Source organism: Phaethon lepturus, unplaced genomic scaffold (assembly GCF_000687285.1).
Source record: "Phaethon lepturus isolate BGI_N335 unplaced genomic scaffold, ASM68728v1 scaffold54750, whole genome shotgun sequence".
Taxonomy (NCBI): domain Eukaryota; kingdom Metazoa; phylum Chordata; class Aves; order Phaethontiformes; family Phaethontidae; genus Phaethon; species Phaethon lepturus.
The window spans coordinates 1-26,609 of NW_010512247.1; the positions used below are offsets into that span (position 1 = coordinate 1).

Here is a 26,609-nt window from a genome sequence, read left to right on the forward strand (position 1 = left end):
TGGAAAAGCGCGTTCAAGGCAGGGAACGGATTAACGAGGGGGTGTTTGTTACGCACGCAACCCGACTGATCCCTGGAGTCACTGCACAGAAATGAATAAATTACGCAAAGGAAGAATTGGTCCACTCTTTCGTAAACGTCTCCCTGTGGTAGTGGTTATTTGTTGATAAAAGCGTCAGCAAGAACTACTGAAACATGAGGCATTTTTTCAACTGATACTCCATCATTTGTAATTTAAAACACTGAGAAAATAAAGTGCAACACCCATTTCAGTTTAAAAATCTAATTTATTGCAGATGGCTGCAACCAATATACCAAGCAGGGGTATAAAAGAACATCCTTGAGGTAAAATAAATCCCATTCTGTACCCGCTAACAAGAATATAGTTAAAAACATCTTGTTACAGAAGTTACTTATTATTATTTACTGACTAAACTACATCCACATTAAGGTGCTGAAATGCTAGACACTCAATCTAGAGTTACCCGAAACTTGTAAGGCCTTGTGCAATATTATACTGACTTCCTAAAGCAGCGAGTGCCCTTCCTCCTGTGCTCTCTCACAGTACGTCAGGGAGCTGGTTAAGAGTTTACATGCATGTGTATTCTGAAAGTGCTGTACCGCAGGAGATCCAGCTCCATAGCCTTCTAAAATTAGCATATTAAAAAATTGTAATACTAAGATTTCATCATTTGTCTTTAGAATCACAGAGCATTAAGACACTAAGGCCCCCCTAACTTAAATCTGCAAAAGTATCAAATCTTTTGGTGGTAAGCAGAAGCAAAGAAAGGTAAGCTAAGAAGTTCCCTCTGGATTTTATTTGAATTAAAGAGGTAGCAGCTCCAGTTTGGAAAGGCTGAGTTCCTGTGATTTCCATCTCCTTACACCTTGAAACCAGAAAGGCTAGACCGATGCTCTCAAACCCTATTACTGTTAATGGCACAAACTACCACAGGACATACAGACCATCCACTTGTTTCCACAGCGTATTATCCAGCGGTCTCAAGCCACATCAGCTGGGGAGCACAAAACCAAACTCGGGTGACAAAGCTGCAGCTCCATTATCAAACGTATTTTCCTTTTAACAACCTGAGTGCTCTCACTCAGTTAGAAATGCTTTCCATGTTGTTTCATTCAAAGGGGAGGATTTGAACTGTAAGCACATAGCCTTTCACTATTCACGTCAACTGGAATTGCACTGCACGTATGTAATATATGATAAAGAATAACAAATCCAAGGACAAGCAGTATGGTAACACTCCCACTCGCTCCTGACCTAAAAGCATCCTCAGATTGCATTTGTCTAGTTCCGACTGTCGGTGAAAAATTAAAGGCTTTGCCTCAGTTCATCCTGCTGCTCAGGGTTCACTTGGGACATCCTGACGTAGCCTGAAGCTACACAAAGCTCTGGAGGGTATCACTGAGGTGGTCCTGACAAATTCTCCCTGCTCCTTTCTTGTGCATTTTGCTCAGGGCTGGCTATAATTAATTATAAAAGAAGTATGAACATACATGAAGTGGTTACATTAATGTTTTAAGTGCTCTTCCACATATATTTCCCATATCTATATCTATATCTATATCTATATAAAAAACACAAAGATAGAATATGCCCCCTTTATCCTCCAAAGAGTATTTTAACATAAATACAAATGCGTAGCTATTAAAAACTTTAAATCTACTATCAATATAAATACAATCATATTTCAAAAGTTAAAAAAGTATTTTGAAGACCTATTTAAAACAAAGTACTACAACAACAAATAACTTATCATTACAATCATTATCAAATAACTTATCATTAGAATCAAAAGAAAATTATTAAAGCAGAAGAATTCCCCATTAATGTAAAAGATCAGTAGCTGTCATATGTAATGGATACCCACCAGAAAGGATACACTTGCTGCTGAAACAGAGCATTAATTTAGGAAGGAAGAGCATTTCCTGGTTAATCAGTCAGAAAATTAGCTCATCTTTCCTATAGCTGCTCTCTCGAAACCCCTGACCCATTCAGACCTAGAATCTTGTGACTTTCCTATGCTTTTGTTTCATACACAATTCCCAGTAAAGGGCCACAGTATGACGTCAAGCAAAGACAGCAAGAGCACCAAACACCATCTATGCCAAGTATACTGTAGCTTCCAACAACGTTCAATAAAAAGACTCTAAATACAGTACTAAAACTAATTTGCTTCCCAGTAACAAAGTTTGGAGAAAGTTTTTAACGCTTCCTGTTTACAAAAAGTTCAGGCTTTCCATATCTAAATAATACAAGCAGCTAAGTAATTACTTCATATTAAATACTCTGACCACTAGATGCTTTATAACTTGACAGGTAGAAAACGTAATGGAAGAAGTATAAAAAATGGAGCACTAATACCCTATAAAGTTAAAATTAAAGCAAAAAAAAGAGGTTTTTTTTTTTTTTCGTTTTAAAAACACAGTTGAAATGATCCAAAGTTGTGCGCCGAGCACTGCCGCTGGAGTCTGACAAGGGAACCCAGCTGGCAGCTGCTGCACATTTTCACATACTTGTCACCCACTTCTCACTCTCTTGTTTCTTCCTCCGGGAAGTACCCCTTCTTGCAAGCTACATCCACCACCAGATGGAGATCTAGGAAGAAAAGGGAATACTGAGTAACTCCCGGTCCTTGTATATGTTTCACTTGGCAGCACGCATAGCAATTGTGCTCCTATCAGGTACTGTAAAATATGGCCTGAAAGGCAGACGATAACTTGAGAATTTGAGGTCTATTCTTTAAAAGAACAGGAGTTATTCTAGTTTTGCGAAACTTTAAATATAAAACAACAAAACAAATTATAAGATAAGGGCTCCCATTCTTCCAGATATATTCTTTATGTGTGCACTCACTACCATGGATATCCAACTGCCAAATGTTAATTACTATAAAATCCTGGCAGGATCTACAGAAATGCCCATCCTGCTTGTGACATAGGCTTCATTTATCCATAAAAGGCACAATTGCCTCAAAGCACACCACAGCTGGTGCCCAGATCCTAGAGAAAACTCATGGTGTCACAGACAGGACAAACAACAAACTCCTTTTTTTGAAAATTACCTTAATCCATGGCAAAATGGAGATATTTTCATTGTACGGCCAGATCTTGCAGGTCAAGAAAGTGAACAAGTACCCTGATAAAGTCACAACAGCACTACCACTGCAAACGTCACCCCTGTGAACTTCAATCCGTAAACTGACACGTTGACATCTTAGGAAAAGAAATCCAGCCTTTGTTCTTTTTCTATACTACAAAGTTCCTGCCCAATAGGCACCAGTTCTGCCCTTTCTGACATATGTCTCCTGCCAAAGCAGACTCTGTTGGGAACAAATCTTGAAAATACACAGGGATACAGAAATAAGGGGCTAAGAACAATGCAACTCTGAATTGTGTAAAGTTAGGAGACAGCATCTAACATTCACTCATCCAAAATAGCAGACTGCCAAGACAGGTAATTTGAAAGTCCTTCACTGAATATATAATAAAGTAAAGGTAATGGCAACTGAGCTGGAGCAAAAAGGTGCAGTTCAAACTCCTGAGAGCAACTTCATTTTGGGCTTCAGGCAGGAGACATTGAAGAGTTCAGGGGCAGGCCTGTCCCCACATTAACTCTTAACAACTTTGTAGAAGATCTCACTGTGACCCATTAGGAACACTAATGAACAAAACGAAAATACTTTTGTCTGGAAGGTGTAGGAAATAGTTCAAGTGAATGCACAGGAGACCTTGCCTGAATGAAGATTTGCCCTTAGCAATTGCACTTATAAATCTATTACCTTGCAGTGAATGAGAGGGAATGCATAGTGACACAACTGTAGTGGCATGGGAGTGGGTAGTAGATGTCTAGGGCACCTTGCAGCATGATAATGATGGACTCATACGAGTCAGTAGCATCTTGGTATTATGTCTGTTTTCTTGTAGCAAAAAAAAAATAGAGGAAGTTGACAGATTATTTGAAGGATTAGACGACTCACAAAAAACATAAGGCTATCCACTGAGAAAGCAAGCTTTTTCTTTAGTGTGTCAGTATCAGCTTAAATGCTTAAAGTAACAAGTTACACCTGCTGCACTCTGAGATCCCTATTTCCAGAAAGAAAGGCTGCAAACAAAATTTTCTCCAATCAGTATCTGGTCCCTCTTATGTAGTCTATTAGAAAAGGAAGCACAAACCACAGGTATTAGGTCCAAGTACAGCTATATTCACTAGCTGAGTGTACTTGTGGAGTACAATGCAGAGGAGATGGAGAGGATATGTGAAGAATTTACAGAGTTCCTATCAATCACTTGTGAAGTCCAAAAGGACTCCTGTTGCAAGTGTGGATGCTGCCAACATAAGCAGACAGATTTATTCCAAAAAGCCCATTTTATAGATGAGCTCAACTAGAAAGTAGCAGAGAAAGAAGATGCATCATCAGCACCTTCAAATCTCTGTCCTAAGAGCAGGCATTGGGCTGAAAAAAGAAATCCCTGAAAGGTGAACTATCCCTCACACCTCAATGTGACAAACATGCCAGGAACAAGACAGGCATATCCACTGTCTCTCAAGACAGAGAGTGGGAAGGGAACAGATGACACAGCCCATACTCGTTTGTAATGATGTATCTTAGTGCTGAATTCGGTTTTGCACCCACTGTTGCAGCCTCTGACTCCCAGGGGGGTCTCACAAATAGTTCTTCTTCTCCTGCTGCTACTAAAGAAAATGGGGTCCCTCTGCCAAATTGTCAGGTATAAAGACAATTAGTGCATGAGGAGTAAAGATATGGTTAAAGCAAACACTTGCATTCAAAGCAAAGAAAGAGGAGGGTTCTTCACCCACTGTGTTAATATTAATGTTAACTTCACCCATCTGTGTTAATGACATTAACTTACAAAAAAACAGTGGATGCTAAATGTTTGCATGGCTTCAAAAAGTGACTAGAAAAATTAGGTGGAAAAAAGTTTACTGAGGCCTTTTCTACTTAATAGCACGAAATGCCAAAGATGCTGTTGGAGACTGGACAATGCACTACAGAGACCTTTCATCTTGACCCCTATTGGCAGGATGTTCTTAAAACTCGTAACTAGAATTTAGCTGAGAAAGTTGGTTAAGTATATTGTTTTTCATTTGAAGAAGACAGATAACCTACTTCAGTGATTTATGATGCTGCAGAGATGGGCTGACAGCTATGGAGGGAAATCCTGGGGACTGCATTTTAGTAAGACGACAGCTGTCTCTCCTGCTGCAGGATAGCTGCACAAAGGCAAACAAATCTGGTCTAGTTCTTCAAAGGAAAGTAATGCCTTCCCCACAAGGGAGGGTTTGATTCTTGGCTCATTTGTACAGATTATCACCTGGGTTTTTGCCCAGAGCTGCTCCCAGTCACAGAAGGGACTTTTCCTTCTGTCTTCATTGGAGTGGCCTTTTGTACCACACTGCGTTGGCTCTCGCTGTGTGATATCTGGAAATTGGTGTCACCACAAAACAAAGAAAAGCAAATCATGTCAGCAGCCTGCTGAAACAGGTGGAACAAAAGCCTTCCCTATAGCAGGATAGGTATCAAAGTGCGGGCTCAGAAAACTTGAAAACGAGTGCCCAAAGGAAAAGGGGAAGACGGACAGGAGCCAATCGCTTTCCGAGGATAAGTTGTGAAGTAACACCTGGAAATTTTCATTTTAGCATAGAAGATTAAGGAAGAAGTTGTTTCCAAAGACTCACAGGTACTGTGAGTACAGGAGGTACTGGCAGAAAAACATATAGTCAGAGCAACAAAATCAGCGTATATTTAAACCTGTTTGCTTCAGGCTTGCAGTTGGAATGCAGGAGATGGGCTATGCCAGCTTCGAGGCTTCTATCATGTGCCCATTTTATTTTGGGCCAACTTGAGGCTGATCACGTTTGGCGCAGGTGTGCTCCCTGTCTCTGAGCTTTACATGTACATCAAGCCTAAAAGGTACAACAGTGGGAATGCAGACCTGGATGACTGTCACATTTCCCAGAGAGTAGACTCTATGCTAATTGTTGCTAATTAGCATTAGTGTAACACTCGTTTCATCTCTGTGGAACAATCCCATGGAAATGCTTTCCAAAACTTTCCTGTACGTAACTTTACGACTGGCATATTAAGCAAATGTTTTGCTTTAGATATGAAAGCTGAGAAGTTTTCTAATTATCCATGATACCAGGAAGTAATTGAACAAGAACTCTCAATTCTGTGTTTTAAACAAAAGCCTGTCTTCTTTCAAGATGGCAGCCAACCTTTATTCTCAGCTTCCTGACAAAAAGGCTTTATTCCTTACTTAAATGTTTGAAACTTATGGGTGTTATGAGCTGAATTATTAACTAGCATCATTATCTGCAATCTAGAAACTACCCTTTGAAGTGAGCAACAGATCTTCAAACTCTGCAATCAGCTCTTTGATGAGCAGCTGTGAGGGAAATAGCTTCTTGCGAGACTTGCAGGCTGCACCAACTTTTCCTCTAGAATGGATCCAAAGTACTCTGTGTCCTCTTATGTCTCTCTAACCTGTGGACCTGTAGGTTTTTCCTTTAGCTACTAGATTTGTGAATTGTTTGGCCTCAGATATTCTGCTACTTGTTTTTGTCAGGTATTTTAGCACACATATCAGCAAACTGGTACAAAATTTAATTAGTCATCTGTGACAAAAGGTTTGGACTTCTACACTAACTTCATCAGTTTGGTGGGTTTTTTCCCCTGTTACTTCACTAGTCATCTCGTTACTCAATGTTTCCTTCATAGCACTGTCACCCTCCAGCAAACCTATGGACTTCATCTCAGTATTGTGACATCCAGGTTTCTGACACAACTCACAGAACTTCAGGTTTTATTTACTGATTTATAGCCTTTTCCACATAAGAGTAATTAGCATAAGCATATCTGTAGAAGCATGTTGGTAACTATACTAAGAGGTTGTACAAGTATTATATTTTAACCGAAGGCACAATGAAGTACTTACACTGCAGATATTAACTATTCTGATCTCCTCTTTCTGTAATAGTTTCAGAATAGCTGCCTTGGTAATCTCTAAAAAAAAAGTAGAATCTCTTCTTACCAGGGGACTTGCCCTTGTGCGAGCTGTGTCTTCTTTTCCTGCATCTAGGTTTTACAGATGAATCTGCCTCTTCTACAGACTTGTTCACAGGCTCAGTTCCTGAAGTGAATGGTCTCTCTTCTGTCTCTGACATGCTGTATTCACATTTAACACTAGTATTCTCCTTAAAAACAAAACAAAACAAAACAAAACAAAACAAAACAAAACAACAACCAAACAAAAAAAAAAAAACCAAAGATCACTCAATATTTTCTTGTAATCACTTTAGGGACAAAATAATAATTATTCTTCTCCACTCCAAAAGGACATCTAACAAGTGTTGAACACTGCCTTATGTAACTCAGAATTTTTAACTCAGAATTAAGGTTGCCAAATTGAAACTCAAGCTCTTACAAAATGTCATATTAAGCAAAACATGAAGTCAGAAAACTAGGATATACAAAGTTAGGGTACATGTCCTCACAGTCTGAGCTTTGCCCTTAGTTATCAAACTAGCTATAAGAAATAAGCTAGAAGAAATCCAGGTGCACTCATTGTTACCAACACGTGTATTAGTCATGACAGATCTAGCTCACACAATCTGACAGAGCTGTGTGATGCAAAACTACACATGCGAGCCACACATTTCTGGTTGGGAATCTCACCCCACCCAATTGTTAAGACATTAAATTATAACGTGTTGCTTGCTTTTTGGAGCCCTCTGCTGCTGCTCCATATGTATTTTGCAGGCAACCATTTACTGAACTGGTGTATTTCCGTGACCATGTGGCAAAAATCTGTAGAGTTAAAAAAAAAAAAAAAAAGCCAAACAACCAAGTTATGTTTCTGTTCCACTGTGGAAGTAAAAGCCCAAAATTAAGCACTTGGGGTTTACCTTTAGAGAGAAAGACATTCTCAGTATCACCTGGTCTAGAATATTAATCTCTTCTGCAAGTATCAATCAATACCGTAAAGATGCATGATTGTTCAGAGCCTACAATGTTTCCTTCTATTAAGGAAAAAAAAGCTTTTGAAAACTGGTATGTGTGAGTTTACAGAACACAAAAGGTCATCACACTTGGTAGTAACGTTTAGTAATCCCAAAAAGCACACTCTCCAACTTGAGTCTGTTGTTACTCAACGTTAAATATAGAAAAGGCAATGTCTATGCATATCAACAGAAATACATATATATCCTTTGACAAAGTTGTATAATGATATTCAAAAAGGCCTGTGTGAATACAGTAACTGAGTACTCCAGGGAGAGCCAGTTCCCCCAGCATGCCTCCTGCACTTGCTAGATACCCACTTTGCTGTAGTATTTGTTCTTTGAAGTGTGTTGTCTGTATGTATTGCATTACCACTGTTAACAAGACCATGTGAAAACCATTTGGCTAGCAATGCCTTTTGTCTAACATCTGAACCACAACTCCTTCCTAGGCATAAAAACAAAGAGAAGGAAGGAGGACTGTAGTTCACTACCTTCACCAGCTAGAATCCAAATTTCATGACCGATGCTCTAAACCTCTCCATTCCTAGTGACATTCACATAATAGTAAGTTCTGGAAAAATGAGTAAGCAGCCTTAACCAACTAGTGAGAGCAAGCATCTCAATTTGGATACTTCCAGGACAACTGTTCCAGAAACAATTCTACAAATTTCATTATTTAAAAAAAAGAAAAATAGATACCCTATGAATGGAAGAGCAACATCAGACAGAGGATGTAGAAATCAAACTGTATTGTTTGATAAACAAAAAACAAATGTATATTCAGATAACCATGATTAAGAAATTATTACTAGCCCACATGCTGAAAGACATCTAGAAACTCTGACTAGCAGCTCTTCTACAAAAGACCTGGGGATGCTGCAGTGATCAGCGTGGCTAACGACACCTTGGGCAGCACAGGAACATGCATGACCAGCAAACTGAGGGAATTTCATTTTCCCCTCACTGGTGAACCCATACTTGCAATGCTGTGTCCAATTTTAAGCCTTACAGTTGTGTGTGTGTAAACCGAAGAGCAATAATACCGTACAGTATCCCTTTCAGACTCCTTTTTATCACTGTGTTTATAGGATCTTACACATTGACTCTTTAGTAATCTAAAAAAACTGGCAATAATAAGATTTGCATCCTAATAGCATCAGCCTAGCCCACACAAATCTGTTCCCAAGTTATCTGTTTCTTCTATTGTTTGTTTTTTTAAGTGAACGGGCTTCTGACCATGGATTTACCACATCTGTGGACAGACTCTTCACTCAGGCCTAGCACTCCTGCGATTTCAGAGTCCCAAATGTTGTTTGGCAGAGAGTCAAAGCAAGTTACCAAAGCGGATGGATGTGCAAATTTTGTCTTTTCACTTCAATTATTGAAAAATCTGCTGCATCTCACTGGTTACATGACTTAGGAGGCAGCGACTGGACTATATCTATACCCAGGTGGAACCCTGACGAGAAGCTAAGGTACTAAAAATGAACAACTCACATGAATGGGGTTTGCTGGATTAACCTTCACCAAAGAAAGCAAGAGTTTCAACCTTCAGATAGGTAAACTGCCAAGGACACTGAACGAAATAGGAGGCAAATTCCTCTTGGTCAAGCATTACAGAAATACTGTATTTCCACTTTAAGAAGAAAATAAAGTATTTCTTATGAGTAGAAGTAGAATAAAATATACCCATTAAAAGGCCAAAACCTGTAAAATTCTAGGACAGGAATTCACTGAGGCTAAGAGGAAAACCCTGGATCTGAGCTACTGAATGTACTCTTTTCATGTAAAGAATTGCTCTTTAATTTGCCATCTTTTAGGAAATCGGGAAAACAGAATAAAGCAAATTAAACTGTTAGTTCTGTGAGGAGGACAGTTTAAGGCTCAATAGCTGTCACAAGAGCAAGTAAATACTGTGAAGGAAATAAAGAACAAAACAGCAAACATCATTGTGCCACTGTAAAAACAGAGTTTGCCCACAACTTGAATGCTCTTCATTTCAAAAAAGGATGCAGTAGAAATGGAAAAAGTTGAGAACAAACCCAAAGTTAACCAGAGGTGTGGAGCAGCTGCTGTGCAGAGGAAACTGCAGAAGGACTGCACAGTTGGGGGAAAAAGACTACTGAGGAGGCTGCAAGAAGAGATCTGTAAAATTACAAGTGATGTGCGGTAAGCGACCAGGGGTGACAGTGGAAGTCTCTTCTGAGACAGAAACCAGGAAGCATCATCACATGAAGCCAGTAACAGCCATGCTCCAAAGGAAGCTCTTTGTGCAATAGACGGTGAGCAAAGTATCTGTTTGGTCAAAGGATACTGTATGCTAAAATTGACATGGTTGCAAGGGCTGGCTTCAGTCCACAGAAGGGAAATTAAGATTAAATATATGGTATCATGCCAAGTCCTCAAGTTGAAAGCAGTTGAAAGTATAAGGAGGAATGCCCTGTTCTATTTGCATGCCTTGTCCTTGCTCTTCCCGGTGCATCAGATTACAGCTATTGTCCTGAGACTTGACACTGGGCAAGACGGACCTTTGATCTGACCAGCAAGGCTGTTTTGATGTTCTTGTATTAACACTGGAGGAATTTGCTCTTTCTGGGCTGCTACGCAGAAGAATAAAACTGTCTTCTGTGTGAGGCCACTATTCTGTTGTAAGCTTGCTCTGAATTACATGGCACTGACAGCTGCTGAAAGGCTCGGAAGGCTTCCAGGTTCAGGGATAAGGAAGAGAGCAAACCATGTAGGAGCCTGATGGGAGTACAAGCGCAGAAGCCTTCTCTGGAGAGTTCTGCACCCTCCATGATCCCAGGATCTGGAAACACCACTAGACAAGAGGCAGCTGGGGGGTTACGTTAGCCTTGCCTCTCCTGAGTTTGGGAAGAGGCAGCTAGTAAGAGAAAGTATTTCTAACAAAAAGAGAGAATCCGTCAAACAAAAGGCCTAATAGTCCCTGCATTTCCCTCCAACACAGAATAAGCCCATTATTTAACCCGTTAACATCCAGATCTGACAAGATCAATGTCAGGATTCTCACCACTTACACAAGTAATGGGGCCTCAAAACCAAAACACCTCTCCCCCAACTCCTCCACAGTTCACACATTAATCCCTCAGTTCTTAACAAGGGAATCTGGACCACAAACTCCGATGGCCTTCAACAATGGGAAAATACTCACTGCTCAAAACACACTTCAAAAGTTGTCAAAACTGACAATGTTTAATGTGTAGTCAGCACTTAAGATAATGAGTGGACACTCATTAAGGGGTACTGCCAACTCTGTAGACACTAGCTTCTCTACACAGTACTGAGCAGAACAGTCTAGTCTAGGCTCGAGCTTTGCAGAGACTTGATCAGAATATACACCTCTTTATAGAAAGATACCCAAGAGGAAGATGACTAAGAACAATCAAGTTTGCACCAGCTGAGAATTTCCAAGCTATAAACTTTACTGAAGGCATCAAGATATTGATAGCACAACAGAACAGCAGCTTCAACACACACACAAAACCTAAAATTTTTAGTGCCTACATGCAAGGCAGGTTTCATGTGGCAGAAACAGATTCAGCCAATCTCTTGCTTTTACTTTGTTTTCAAAACAAAAAAAAGTAGAGCATGAATTTGCTGCCTTAACAGAGTCACATCCAGAATGACCCTCACTGCACCTGAGACTTACAATTTTGTACAAAGGGAAGACCAGGCACAGGTAAACCTGTGCGACCAGAACTTATCGGACACCACAAAGCATAAACAAATGAAGATGCTTTATACCATTCAAATATCAATAAATTATAGTTTCCACAGAAAACAGAAACTTAATAACTGTTTATCAGAAACAATCTGACTATTTATGCAAATTTTAAACAAAAATCTTTGCCTTCCGTGGCAATTCTCAAAATACTTTTACTTAAGATTAAAAATAGTATGTTATAACCTAAAAAAGCTTCCACTTCATCACCATGAATACGTCTGCACAATGTATTTTTTCCATGCAAATGAGCACCCTAACTTGGCCAACACAGACTAACACATCTCATGCTCATTAACATGGGGTACTTTGTCATTCCCTCTTCTTTTTTAAATTTTGCTTTACCAAGCAACCCCTTCACTGTCCATTGAAAGCTTAATTAAATAAACGTTTAGTTCTTAAGCAGGCAAGAATATTAAAAAGCTATCAGTCCACACCCAGCATTACTATTGAATACAATTATCTCAAAAAAGATGTTCTTTTATCTCCCTTTACCCCTTACCTGCCCTGGACTGAGTGGTTCTTCCTGAACAAACATTACGGAGGATTGAGTCAGGCAGTGCTCTGGTTGTTCTCTCAGTTTTTCGTATGTTTCCTGTGTGGTCACAGATTCTTGCACTGTTTCAGCAGCAGCAATTTCTACGGATGCAGTGATATGGGTAGCACACAGAAATTCAGAAGGCTGTGATGGAGAAAAAGTTACTGATGGATTTTCTCCCGTCACAAATGATGTGTCTGAAGCTACAGGAGTAAGAGATTCCAGTTGGCTTTCCTCAGTTGAAGAAGGTGTATCACTGTTCTCACTATTAACCAGCAGTGGTTGACCTCCGTTAGACTGCGGGGTTGAACACTGGCTCTCCACAGGTTCCACTTTCACTATTTCCACTTTGGGTGATGAATGCATCTCATCAACCATCTGAAACACAGCTTCAAGATTTACTTCTGTTTTCTTGTCTTCATCAGACATATTACAAGGCCAGTTAGAGGGCAGAAATTCAGCTGCATAAGGTGACTGCATTGGAGGACTCTGAAAGAAACAAAATACAGTGAATTTTTTATATCAAAAAATTACAGTGACAGGATGTGTATTGGTTCATTGGAAATGAACCTGAGCAATCAACTGAAGTGTTCGTTTATCCAAAAGCTTGAAAGATTGTCTGTTATTTTCAGATAAAACAGCAGGTTTTATTAAGAAAAAGGCTACTACTATGTCTTGTTTTTCATTAACCACCTGACTCTTGGCACCTGCTTGAGAAAGTAAAGGTACTTAGCTGTAGCTGGGTACTCCTTCAGATGCACAGTCTGCACGCCCTTTGCACTGCAGGTATAAATATACCCAAGCATTCAGACCAGAGACTTCTAGTATTAGTAAGACCTGTGGGGGTACATTAGAACCACCCCCTTCACATGCCACAGATGTCATAGAAAACGACAGAGCGAATCTACCTGCCTTCAGTTCTTCTAAAACTCAAGCATTTCTGTTGTGTATAAAACAGCACAAACCACAAGACTTTTAAGCAAGAGAAAAAGGTAGTATGCTGTAAATGTGAATATGGACAGCACAACTTGAGGAACTCACAGTTACTTAGCAGTAACATCTTTTTCCTCTTCAAGTGATTGCCCATATACGCATCCACACAAGGGGTGATTCCCAGGGATGGTCCAGTCCCAAAATGAAAGGGAGATCAGCTACCTATGAAAACAAATACTGTAGAACAGCCCTGTCTGTCACAGCCTCACATCTGGACACTCCTGCCACGAGACAGTGTCCCATAAATGCACGACTCAAAGTCTACATAAAGCTGTATAAAAGCCCTATAGATCTTCAGGTCATAAACACTTCTTGGAGAACCTGCAGAGGCTGCCTTTGCCATCACAGAGCAGGCCTGAACGCTACTAAAATATTTCACTGTAGTGACACCACAAGATGACAGGAAATAGTCAGCAATCCAATGATATTTTTTTTAGTAAAATTCATCTAAAGCAAAGAACATTTAAAGCAGAAAGAAGACAATGAAGAGCTTTTCAAAAGCATAAAGTCCTACCCAAGTGAACTGATAAATCACATTTTAACAGCCGGTGTCTGTACTGCTATTTCTTCTGGAGATGACTCAGAGTTAAAGGACACTGGGAGGGTAATTTCTTCTGACAAATATGAGTCATATAATGATGCTGAACAGGAACTCAGGTATACTTAAAATACAATCTTATTTTGGAAGAGATCTAGTATGAAGGATTAGTTCTTAGAGCCTGATTATCCTCAGACCTTCTAGCTGAGGTAATGGTTAATAAAAAGCTACTTCCATAGATGAATAAATTAGAGAACAGGAAGCCACAGGATCACCTACTAGGAAAGCCATATCAGATCAAATGCCAGTGAAGAATTTGGTCTCTCAGCAGCATGAACATCAGAAGTCTCTAAAGGAAATACCACAAAGAGATGAGATCCCTTCCTCTGGGTGTATGAAGCCAAGTCCTTTTGTGGATTCATGTAGATGTGCCAAGTCTGTAGATAGCCATAACTTTAGAGGGTGTGGGGGAAAGGAGGGGAAAATAAAACCTGGAATTTGAGAAATTTAGGTTAAGCAAAGTATTTTCATTAAAGGCAAGCCACCTTTATATTTTTATGATATAGGTTTAAACATAGTTCCTTTCATTTAACATTTTTTCAGTTGTATTTTTTAAAATATTAACAAGGTGTTTCACTTTTGTTGCATTGCTTGTCTATTGTCTTAAGTAGCCAGGATTTTAAGCAAGATCTGGGTTACCAAGTCAACTGTCCAGGGATGAGCTCATCCCTACCAAAAACAAAAAACCCCAACCTACCAACAAGCCAACCCTCACTGCCACGTCTTCTGCCTCTTCTTAGGGGACCTTGGCTTGAAGCTGTTATAACACATATCACCTTCTTGGATGCTACAGGATCTCATACATATTTCCAATATGAGAAAGTGCCCACACAAAGACAGAATTTAAATCCTTTCAGTTTATCTAGAGAAGATATGGCAGACAAGGATGGGAGGGAGGCAGCAATGAAACAACGAAAAGTGAGAAAAGATAGGGAAGTCAGGACTCAAAAGACTAATAGTTTGATGGTCATTTGAGCATAAGGAAAAATGGTCTAATTTACGAAAAGTGGTGAAAGGGAAGATGGGCATTTCGCTTACAAGATTAGCATAGTGCACACAGGAAGTAAAGCACAACCACACCTTGTCAGGGACTCCTAGGACTAAAACAATCTGGCTTGAGTGCTTGGGCAATCATTCAGAAGTAGTTCAGATTCACTTTCATTTTGAAATAACATGGCTGATTATCATTCTTATTACAAATAAAAGCAAACTACTTAGAACTGCTTTTAAGAGCAGGAAAGTTTTTCTTTTTTCTCACACATTTATATCTTCCATTTCCAGTTACCTCTTTCTTCAGTTCCACAGGGAAATACTGACAGCTTAATAACAACATTAATAGCAACAACCAAATAGCAGGGCTGCTAGTTAAAAAAACAAAAAGAAGAAAGGAAAAAACAAATCACTAAAATCCAATACGTAGCTTCAGTTCACACCTATGGTACAGTAGCAGGGAAATACTGCACTAATGGTCGCCAGAACTCCTGTTGCAGAAGACAGCAGGAGTTTTCTCTCACAAGACTCATTCCTACCCAAGGATACTGATTCATCACACTGATCCACACCCCACTTCAGGAGAACCCAAAGGAAAAAGAGTATGAAGCTGCACCTCAGCTCCCAGTTTTATTACCAGTTGTGATGAGAGAGTAATACAAATTTCTGAAACCTTGATTTCAGAAACCTGACAAGAGATAGACCCTAATCAGCCACTAGGTCTGGGTATAACCATCTATAGCCCCTTGCCGTTCCATGCGGTAATTCTCTGTAGCTTTTTCTGGAGAGCAAACCGCAGGCAGACACAGACATTTACTTACTGGCCTTGTCTGCCCAGTCAGGGTCACTTAACAGTTTCAGCAGGTCAGGTGTGTACTGTACAAGCCCAGCAGCTGGCCTCCAAGCCCCAGATAAGCTGTCTTAATCTTAAAAATTAATTGAAGTCATGCTTTCTGCAAGACTTAGTAAGGACCAGCATAAGGTTTAGGCTTTCTTGTCCAACAGTGACTGTTTTTCCTTCTGAGACCACAAAGCACTGCCTGGATCCAACAGAAACTGGGCTGGTAATACAGCTCGCTGTCTTCTGGATTGGTCCAGCAGTTTTGTACAGTCTTTGCCAGTAGTATCTGGTAGGTCACAGCATGATCAAAACAGCCTAAAATTCCCTGCAAACCACCCTTCAACAGCATTGCACTGAATTCCTGCAACTGGTAGAAGATATTGAGTAGAACGATACAATGCAACAGTTCTAATTTTTATGAAGAATGATAAAAATACTTAGTCAGCCAGGGTTGATTAATTTTACTGCTTTTGAGGATTTGTGCAAGTGGTTACTGATGATCAATACACAAGCAGGGAGGGATGATCAATACTGTAGCTGGCTGCATCCCTCAGCAGAAGTTTGGGGAAGTATCTACCCCAGAGCACACAAAAGGTAAACTGATTATTCCCCAAGCTCAGTGAGAACCACAGGCACACCACTGTCTTCTGCAGCATCTGCACAGCTCCTGTCACCAAGTTCCAGGAGAAATGATCTAGGCTACACCAAGACTCAGAAATCTCAGGAAGTCCTGTTGATCCATCTCTATGCTGTTTGTGCTACCTTGCTGAGAGACAGTTACTGACCCAGTAGAATTGATTTACACTCCTGCTTGCCTTTGGGGTGCTCACAGAGAGGATTATCTTCCAGCACTCTCTGCCCAGATGCACCAGCAGCTTTTGACTGGGAGTTTCCTGGTTAGAGTTGTATTATCAAAGCATCCACTAGCAAGTGGCCTAAAACTCTTTTGACTCCACATGCTGCCCATGGACTTGCTTCTCCAAACAACTGATTTTTCCTAGACCCTTTGGACAGCGTATTTATATTATCTTTCAACCTAGCCACACCACCACTCCTGATGACTCCTTTGGAATGATTTGCTATCACAAACATTCATCTCAGCCTTCTGAGAGAAGAAATTATTTGACTGTGACTTTCCATCACTCAGACTGATCCTCATGTCCTGGACAAAAAGAAACTCATGATGAAAGTGAGAGGACAAAGATGCACTGTGTGAAAAACAAATACTAGAGTATCAATGGCATGATTGACCAGTGGCTATTTATATCCTTACACCAACATGTTATCCTGGCCGTAACCTGGCCGTAACCTGGCCATCTTGAATAAGCTTATATAAAAAAAAAAAAAAAAAAAAAAAGAATGAAAGACAAAGGTTGGTATTTGCAAGACAGGAAACTGGATGATCAAGCTTGGGTAGGTGAACCCTTTTTCAACATACATAAGCATAACTTGCTTTGCTTGTCCTCTGTGAGGGGAAAAAAAAGTATATTCATTATGCTTAGATGGAAAAGGAAGCCCTTGCATTTTTACTTCAGCTCTTTTGATATTTGATAAGCCAGGCCCTCCAAATAAGGTGCAGTTTCCACTGGAACTGTATAAAGCACTTAGAGTAAGTACTGTAGTTATCTTTAATAAGACATCTCTGAGGTGGGGCTGATTCCAAAAGTCACTTTCGTTTTTCTCATTCATCAAATGAAACTCAGAACTGCAGAAAGCTGTCTGGGACAAAAGGAGTGGAGCTGTTTTGCAGTATTTTCCTAATATTAAAGAATCTCTTTTTGTGCAGGCAAGGACATTCTTCAAAGATAAACATAGACTCGTTAACTAAAATGAATTCTGGTGAAGTCAAGCAAAAAACTTACACAGAAAAAAACACGCCACTGATGAGGACACCCGCTATGCTGCTACCCTGAAACCTAACTTGAATTACAAAACTACCCTTTTAATCTTCAGTGGTTCTTTGAAATAGGTATTTGTAAACCACATTACTTTCACTTTCTCAAGCAGATCAATTTTCAAATTTATATCCTTCACTGCAAAAGTCCATAAACCTACAGTTCATTCATAAAGCCTCCTCCGCTTTCACCTGATTTCAGTATGCCACACTCACCTGGAAAAAGCTGCAGGGGCTGTACGTCGGAGCTGTAGGACTAGCACAGCCAGTTGGAGGATCTATGTAGGCAGGTGGTGAACAACACTGCAGTGCAGCTGCAAGAATTCAAACACAGTTATCAGACTTCCAGAATTTGTGTTTGGTATGCAGAGTTCTGTTGCTTACTTTGATTAAACATTTCAATAATCACAGAGTAAAATAAATTCCAGAAATGTGTTATTACCTCCCAAGTGATTTTAAGACTGATTTCTTCATCGTAAAAAAGTATTTATTCTGATATATGTGTACATATATTAAAAATATATATTTTAAAATTGATATACACACACAGAGAAACTTTATGATCACAGTCTTTTGTATCTTAATATCACCTTTTTTTATCTGGCTGCTCGACTTTCTCCTCACAACATACCACAGAAAGTGGATTGACATAGGAAGAGCCTAGATGTTCACACACACACAGAGAAATTAAACAGTGATTCTATTATAAAAAGCAGCTTTGTAGATGAGGCAGTACTGCAGGTATTATTTTTTGGTGACACGCAGAGGTAATTTAAAAGTAAAGGCATTATTTGCAGGACAGATAATCTTTAAAATATGCAATCATTCTGAGAGAGAGAAAGAAATCCTTGATGAAATAAAATTTAGTCCAATGTTCATGATAAGTAAATGTAATGAGGATAACTTGAGATGGCAAACAGACCAGATTTATTTGCAATGCTTGACACTTACACGGAATTTCACAGGAGACAGTTACTATGATAATCAATATGGTTTTCTAATATCTATACCCATTGCCTTTTTTAATATGATGTTGCTGAATTTTTGTGCAGTTTGGAGCAACAAACATGGGGGCTAAACAACACAGAAAGAGCTAGTGGACATCCTTCTAAAGAAGCACAAGATATGTGTGTGACTCATGTTACTTCAAAAGCTAATTCTGAGCAATTTTATGATGAAATATGGAATCTTTCAGAAGAACATTCTATGACCTGTGAATATATTACAATTCTGGATATTTTCAAAAACATAAATGCTATCTGGGTTTCATTCACTGGAAAGTCCAAGTTATGTTTAGAAACCTAAGAAAGCTACCAAAGAAAACTTTTGAAGGGCTATTGTAAAAACAACACAAGAGAGCAATGACAAAGGTGAAATTTTTTGTAACCTGCTGGAGTGATTCGAAGGAAAAATAAATGCATATTACAAAGAATCTATTTTCTAAGAAAAGAAAAGGAAGCACCTGAAGGGGAAAAGTGCTTGTGAAATAGCAGGTAGGTGTAAAACATTAAGTCCAGATCACATGCTATAAAAAGCTACAAGTAAAATAAAAATGACAATATTCCTACAGTTAGTAGAGCTTATAGCCAAAGCAATTCATTAATCAAATGAATTGTTATGTTTGTAAATCAAAGGGAAGAGAACAAAAAACTGTATAGAAGTCTAGACTGTTGACCGATTCTGAATGGTTCTGAAATGCAGAATATTTCAGAAAAAGAATGGTTTGCACTCATAAGAACTTTTTTTTTGCCAGCTTATAGGCTATAGCAGTGACTGATCTAACAGCAAGAACAAATGCATCTCTGGAAATACCATGGGAGACACAAACATAGTCCTAATGGTAGTCAGTGAAGAAGCCAATCCACCATAAGATGGAGGCCAATTTTAGACAAGTTACACTCCTCGCCCATAGTCACAAAAGTGGAGTCACCATATATCCAAACAATTTTTTAAATAACACTGAAGAAGGTATTTACTGATGGGCAATGTTATCAAAGGCGAAGCTGTCCATTTACAATACTTCAAGTCTTCAAGCTGAACCAAGATTCAACAAACATACCTGCTTCACTCACATGCTTTTGTCCTACCCTGTTAATTGGAGAGAAGAAATTTCTAGGCTCTTTTGTCTAAGATATAGTTAATCTAGTCATACCCAGAAGAAATTACCAGCTAAAGCACATTCTGTTGCTGGCTGTTATGAAATAGCTGACAGTGAACACAATCTCATTTGAATACTAAGGAGACAGGGATGAATGGCATCTTACAGAATAAATGAATATTTACTGAATAAATTAAGAAAAAGATACAGCCCCTTCCATCAAACAACACGGATCAGCCTCAAAATAGATTTGGTTTCTGCCAAAAAAGAGACGCACTTTTGCCTAGAGAAGCTATGGATGGAAAATTTCACACACTCTTTAGGACACAATATGCGGAATATGAACACTGATTTATGCAAATTGAATTGTTGTCAGTGAGGCTATAACCAACCCAGCAACGGACCCCTGAGAATGAGCGGAGATCAAAGAGCACAGTTCACAGAAGGAGGAAAGGACTGAACACTCTGCATCGCAAATATTCTTGCACACAAGTCAAATGACCATATCTCAAACATGAAAAAATCTTTGGATATCCAAAGAGGCTGCAAGAAAATCAGGCAAAGAAATCAATACTTTTAAAAGAAGTTATTTAGAAGTATGTTAACAAAAAATTTATAAGCAAATACAAGTTATAAATCTGACAGTTGAATAAGAAAAATGAGAGGGAAATACCATGGAATAGTGAATTAGTTGACACTGGATAATATATAATGGGGAGGAGACAACAAGACATCTTTTTGTTTAAGAGAAGTCACCCTCCATTGCCCTCTTGAAAGACCTCCAGTAGGTAAACAAACACGGATAACTGACCTTGCTGTTATGATACTTAGATTTCCAAAAAGCTGTTAACAAAGTCATCATCAGAAACTTATGAAAACTGAGCAACAACAGCACAAGAGAGAAGGCTGCACATTTAAAAAATATTCTGTTTTAACGATACAACTCAGAAGATAGGAATAAATAGTCACTTTTTACATGTAAGTGAGGTCACCAGTGGAAGTCCCCAAGGACCTGCACTGGAACTCATGCTGCTCATCATTTTAATAAAGTACTTTAAAAATTGAGTGAGTGAGCAGTGAAGTGATACTTGCTGATAATGCCAGGTTATTCATGTCAGAAAAGAGCAGTCAGCTATGAAGATGTGGAAAAAAAAAAACCCAAAACCAGCCTTATGAGTTTCCCAAAGCCACCACCCACCAGATAAAGCTCTGCACTTAGGAAAAATAAACTAATTTCACACAGAAGAATGATGGTTTCTTATTCATCAATCAATAAGCAGGAACTAGACCTTTGTATTATGGTAGATAATTTCAGGCAGATACCAGCTTGACACTCAGCAGCTGTCAAAAAGACCTCCAAAGTCACAAATTAAACAATCAGATCATTAGGAAATAATACAAAATGGAACAGAGAATGAAACAGGAACATCATTACTCCACTGTATAAATCCATGATTCACCCATCACCGTGTATAGTTTTGGACTCAACATGCCAATAACAAAATAACAGAAGAGGATACAGGAAAGGCAACATGGATGATGTACAGAACACTTTCCTGAAGGAACAGCGAAGTGGGGCAGGACTCTCTGTTCTAGAGAAAACGCAACTGAAGGAATTAAGATAGAAGTATTTAAAATAGTGAACGGTGCAGGGAGGAGGATATGGATATAGACACATTTGCACAAAAACCAAACGCAGATTTAATGAATATGCAGTAGGGTCAAAAGAGACAAGAAAAGATGGCTCTTTGCACAAAATGCAATTAAGCTGTTAAATGAAGTCCTTGTCACAGATGTTGTCTATGCCACAAGTCTCCATTGGTTGGGAGAAACAGGCAAGTTCATGGAAGTGAAATGCACCGAGAGCTATGAACTACAACTCATGATATGGTTTATTAATTCCTGGGGCCCACATGGTTGGAGTATTTTGGAAAAGCATCAGTCCATGCTTGCTGTACTCCTGCACTCCTCCTTGGGCATTACTGTCAGGGGAAATGATGAGCTATATGCACATTTGGCCTGATCAAGGCCAATCTTCTTATCTCCAAAGCAGAGAACTATTCATTAGAGAATTATTGAGGCATTTGCTAAATCCTGTTTTAACATCACTGGAAAAATTGGATGAATTGTATAAAAATAAGCACATGAAATTCAGCTGGCGGGATGACAATATTAACGTCACATTTTTATATACATCTTCCACCTCTTGAGACAGTATTATTTTGTGGGCTCTCAGCGTTTCAATGGAGAAGAACAAATCAATCATAATCTTTGCTGAAGACATGAAGGCTACAGCTCTACCAGTGAACTAAATGCATCCAGATCCATTCTCTGGCACAGAGTCTGTTAATACTGTTAAAATCTCTCACTCTTCCAAGTCAAAACAGCCACATCCAAACAGCCTGTTGGGAACAGTCCCCAGTCCACGCCAACCGCTGAACTATGCACAGCACCTTTGGGGAGAGTGCTAACCAGGCTAACAACCTAACGATAGAGCTGATCAAGACACCCAGGCACTTTTCCTGGAAAAGTCTAATACAGTAGCATAGACACAGACAGCTATGCTTGAGCTCAGCCATGGTTTTAGCAAAGGTATATCTTGCCAAATGTATCTGAAGTTAGAAACTAAATGTAAATAAAAGCTAAGAACATCAAAAAAGCTCCGTGCTTACAGTTCAATGTGTACACATTTGTACTGCATGCTTTTTACAGGTTCCAATACTACATGCAAGCTCAGGAAAGATGAAAGCCCCAAAATAAATACAAACCCAATATGATCATCAGCAGATTATTTTCCAAGCTTGAACAACCACCATAATTTCTCCAAAGTTCTGTTGGAAACTGAAGGAATGCATGTATCATCTCTATGCATTCAAGATAGCAACAGACATCAGTTAGTGTTATTATCAGCTCAGCTGGGCCAAAGAGCACGAGACTGACACTCTCCAGCATCCTTCATTCCACCCGAGCACGCACTACATGGGAAATACCAAGGAAGAACCTTAAGACCATCCTTTCAGTGTGAACTTACCATGTCAGGTCCAAAAGTTAAGTCTAAGACAAGCTAGTTACTCATCAGACAACTGGGTCAACAGTACTCAAAGCTGTGCAGGAAATTAGGGAATGCAGCTGTGCCAGCTCCTGCTAGATCAATGAACACATTGGAATGGGTCTGAACATAAAAACTATGCAAGCTCCGATCCTTTACCAGCCAAAAGACTGATGAAAATGAAGATGATACCCAAGGTCTCTTCAATAAGGGAAAATAGGAAAGACAATGTTGTTTGAACTTAGACATTTAAGTGGGATTAACTGCCTTACTGGTACAGAGACTCCGAAGTCTAGCAGTTCTCGACTCTATGCAGAAAGAAATTAATTGTCTTCCAAAGGCATACGTCTAAGAAAGTTGGAATGACTCAACCTCTGGGAGGTGCCTGTTTCTCTCTACTGACTATATATGTAATCTAGATGACAAGCCCAGGCATATACAACGAACTATTATACATTCAGATGAATCTTAGGCAAGATGAATCCTACAACTAGTTTTACAAGTGCATTACTAATGCATCTAGTTTGCTTTTCTCAAGGGAAAATATGGTGCTATTCAGGCTGTGTTAAAACAGATGTTTTCAGCTGCTTATTTGTTTCAAGAATCCCCTTTTGACCATGTGAATTTTAAGCCTTCCATACAAAGAAGATGATTTATCTTAAAAGAGGGTGTATCATTCAGAATTACATGACTACTCTAAGCTACCACTCACCAGAAAGGTTATCATACGTAAATGAGTGCTACCGCCACAGATGTATTCAAAAGGCATGATTGGACTTGCAATGTCAGGTGGCACCAATAACTAACATTTCTCACATAGTGTCCTTGACCAATTTTTCATTATTAGGATACTCTCTGGTAATAAAGCTTCACTGCATTTCTTTGATGCAATCCTACTACTATCAAAGGTTTTGCAGATAGTTGAAAGCAAACAGAACTAAACCCTTAAAATAATTATGGTCTAATGCTAGCAGGAAAAAAACATCCACATGAGCATCTTTTATTTTACTGCCCTTTCCATTAAGAATCATAATGAAAAAACAGGGAAATCTTTTTGTCACTGAAGTTAACAAACAAGTTTGAATATACATAAAAAGAAATCTTTTGATAAAAGTTCTACTTTGATTTAATTTAATGGGACTTCAAATGTGAAATGAAAAGAGTCAAGAATAAGATTGAACATACATTCTTTAGTCCCCCCACTTATGAAATACATATTTTAAGATTAACTATCACTTTCCAAATAAGCTAATCTTGGTGCTGAGCTCTCAAGATGAAGGAAAGCAGAGTTTTTCATGTGGACACATGAAGAAATAAGCTTTCAGCATTCTGTATGTTATAATATAGAGAAGAAAGGATAGCGGAGAGATTAAGAGATACACAGGAACAGAAGTAAAAACACTGAGACAGTCCCAAGTGACAGCGAAAATTAAAAGATTCATAATACTCTCTAGTGAAATGTCAAACTCCTCTTCTCAGAAGTCCTAATGATTTCATTGGAGTTTTCACAAGCCTCAAATTCCGTAAGTTTCTCTATTTTAGTTTGAATTACACCTTAATTTTTCTACCTTGCCAAAACCTGGTATGCTTTCATCATGCTCTCTCCCTCTACCTCCCACCCCAGAAGATTTTACCTGTACAACATAGCCAATCTATTCTTTAAACTTTTACAACTCCAGGGAGAGAGAGTAGTGTCATCCAGTTAAAGAGATCTCCATATTCATGTCTAAATTTGCGCTAATCTCCCTCAACTCCTCTACAGTCAGTACTACAAAACAGGCACTTCCAGGACGTAAGCATCGCACCCCAAGACAAACTCTAAACCAAGCTACATGAATCACACCCTAGAGATGCCCATTTCCTTCCCTTGACTATAGAAGAGGTCTGGGGGACTAGTTGAGATACAGACATCTAAAATTCAGTATGATGAATTTCAGCCTCTGCTCTGCAACTGATAGAAACATGAAGTGGGGACCATCTCCCTCCTTAAGCAGGTATTCTGCAGGTATTCTGGAGGGGGCTTTGAGCAACCTGGTCTAGTGGAACATGTCCCTGCCAATGGCAGGGACGTTGGAACTAGATGATCTTTAAGGTCCCTTCCAACCCCAAGCCATTCTGTGATTCTATGATTCTCAGGACACCCTGCTCCTGGGAGGAGACCTAATATTTTGCAGCTGGTCATGCAGGCTCTAGCCACTGCAGTAATCTTTGTAAGTAGCACAGGGCAAGGAGCATATGGCAAAAGTGTCTTGTCTCTTAAACATCTAAGAGTGTTCACAAGAAATGTGGATGTCTGAAACATTCTCAGCAGAGGTCTCAGAAGACATGTACAAAAGACATGAAGATTTCACTGTGTACTTGGAGAAAGACAGCAGCCACCACATGTAGGATTTCTAAACAGAGATACCTAAGGGAGGAACAGGCAGAAGGAAAGAATAATAACTGAGCTTTCGTTTGTTCAAGGAAAGAGTCACTATGTTCGGAGTTTCAGAAGTTTTAGGGGAATTTAAAAACAAAAAAGGAAACAAACACACCACCCCTCCTAAAAAATAACCTAGTGTGTGATTTTTCAAATTCAAGGTGAGGGCAAGGAAAAGAATAATAATTTGCTTCACCTTCTCTTCTGAAGAATAAAACCACTTGTCTTAAGTGAGACTGAAAATTTTAGCAGAAACATTTTAGACAAGGAGTCACGACTTTTGTACTTTCTAGTCTTCAATCCATTAAAAAATACAACATGAAGAAGCTAAGCAAGAAAAAAAAATAAGATATTAAAATAGTATGAGCAGAATGAAATATTCTACACAATACTTTTGACTCATCTTTGACTTCAGAAACTTAACCTGGGAAAACATGAGACCGAGGACTAGTATACTACTTTTCAAAAAGTTCTCAGTGCTTTAGTATCATCGTCACAGTTTTGCTTAACTAGAAAAAATACGAAAGTTAGCCTAACACTGACTAGTTGTGGACAAATGTTTTTCTCCTCAGCCTTTAACTTCAACAGAGAGGCTATCTGGAAAATCACCAGAGGAAGCTCAAAATCTGGAGGAAGGACAGGAATACCAAACAGAAAATTTTTTTGCTTTAAAGGTCTCTCTTTCTTCTAGATTTTACACTTTCTACATAATTCTCACTTGAGATATACCCATGGCAGAGCATTGTAGAAAAATATTTAAAAGTATTGCATTTAAATATATTTTTGAAAAGTAAGTGCAGAAATTCTTTTCATACCTGTTGGATAGTAGGCTTGTGAGTACTGCACTGAAGATGTGTAGCTGCTGTATTTTGGAACGGAGGTGGCAATGGTTTGAGAGCCTTGATGAAGCGGCAGAAGAGAGAAAACAGGCTGGACTGTGTACGTGACCTCTGTTGGAGCCCTCCGGAGTACCGGAAAGGCAACCCCTTTACCCGGGAAAGTTGGGGAAGCCTCGTGCCCTGCAAGTAACCCAGGAGAACCATGCCACATTCTGGAAGGAACTGGAGTCCAATCTAAACTTTTTGTTGGTAAAGTGCTGTGGTTCTGGGATGAGGTTGACATGTATGAGTAAGGAAAGAAACCGTCTTGATGATAAGGTTGATGAAACTGTCCTACAGGCAGCAGTCCTGCAGTGGGTACAAAATAAAGTGAAACAAGTGTTAAGGAAACACGTTTTCACAGGCAATATGAGGAGCCAAGGCTCTACTACAACATTATTTAGGAAGACTACCTTTGCTCCAATACACTTAATCCAGAAACAGACTGTATTCTTACACCTGAATATACAGTAACTGCAGCAGCAGCATATTAGTGCAGCGCCAACACACAGTTGTCTGTGTACCATTC

The 26,609-nt window shown here is 39.3% G+C and overlaps 1 protein-coding gene across 1 annotated transcript; it reads right to left on the reverse strand.

Annotated features, from left to right (window-relative positions):
* Window positions 1-2,545: 2,545 nt before the first annotated feature.
* Window positions 2,546-26,389, reverse strand: HSF5 (heat shock transcription factor family member 5; the record flags this gene model as incomplete). Its single annotated transcript, XM_010286086.1, has 5 exons — window positions 2,546-2,613; window positions 7,071-7,233; window positions 12,285-12,809; window positions 17,853-17,950; window positions 26,018-26,389. Coding segments are annotated over 5 exons (1,226 nt in total), but the record flags the coding sequence as incomplete, so codon positions are not given.
* Window positions 26,390-26,609: the final 220 nt, after the last annotated feature.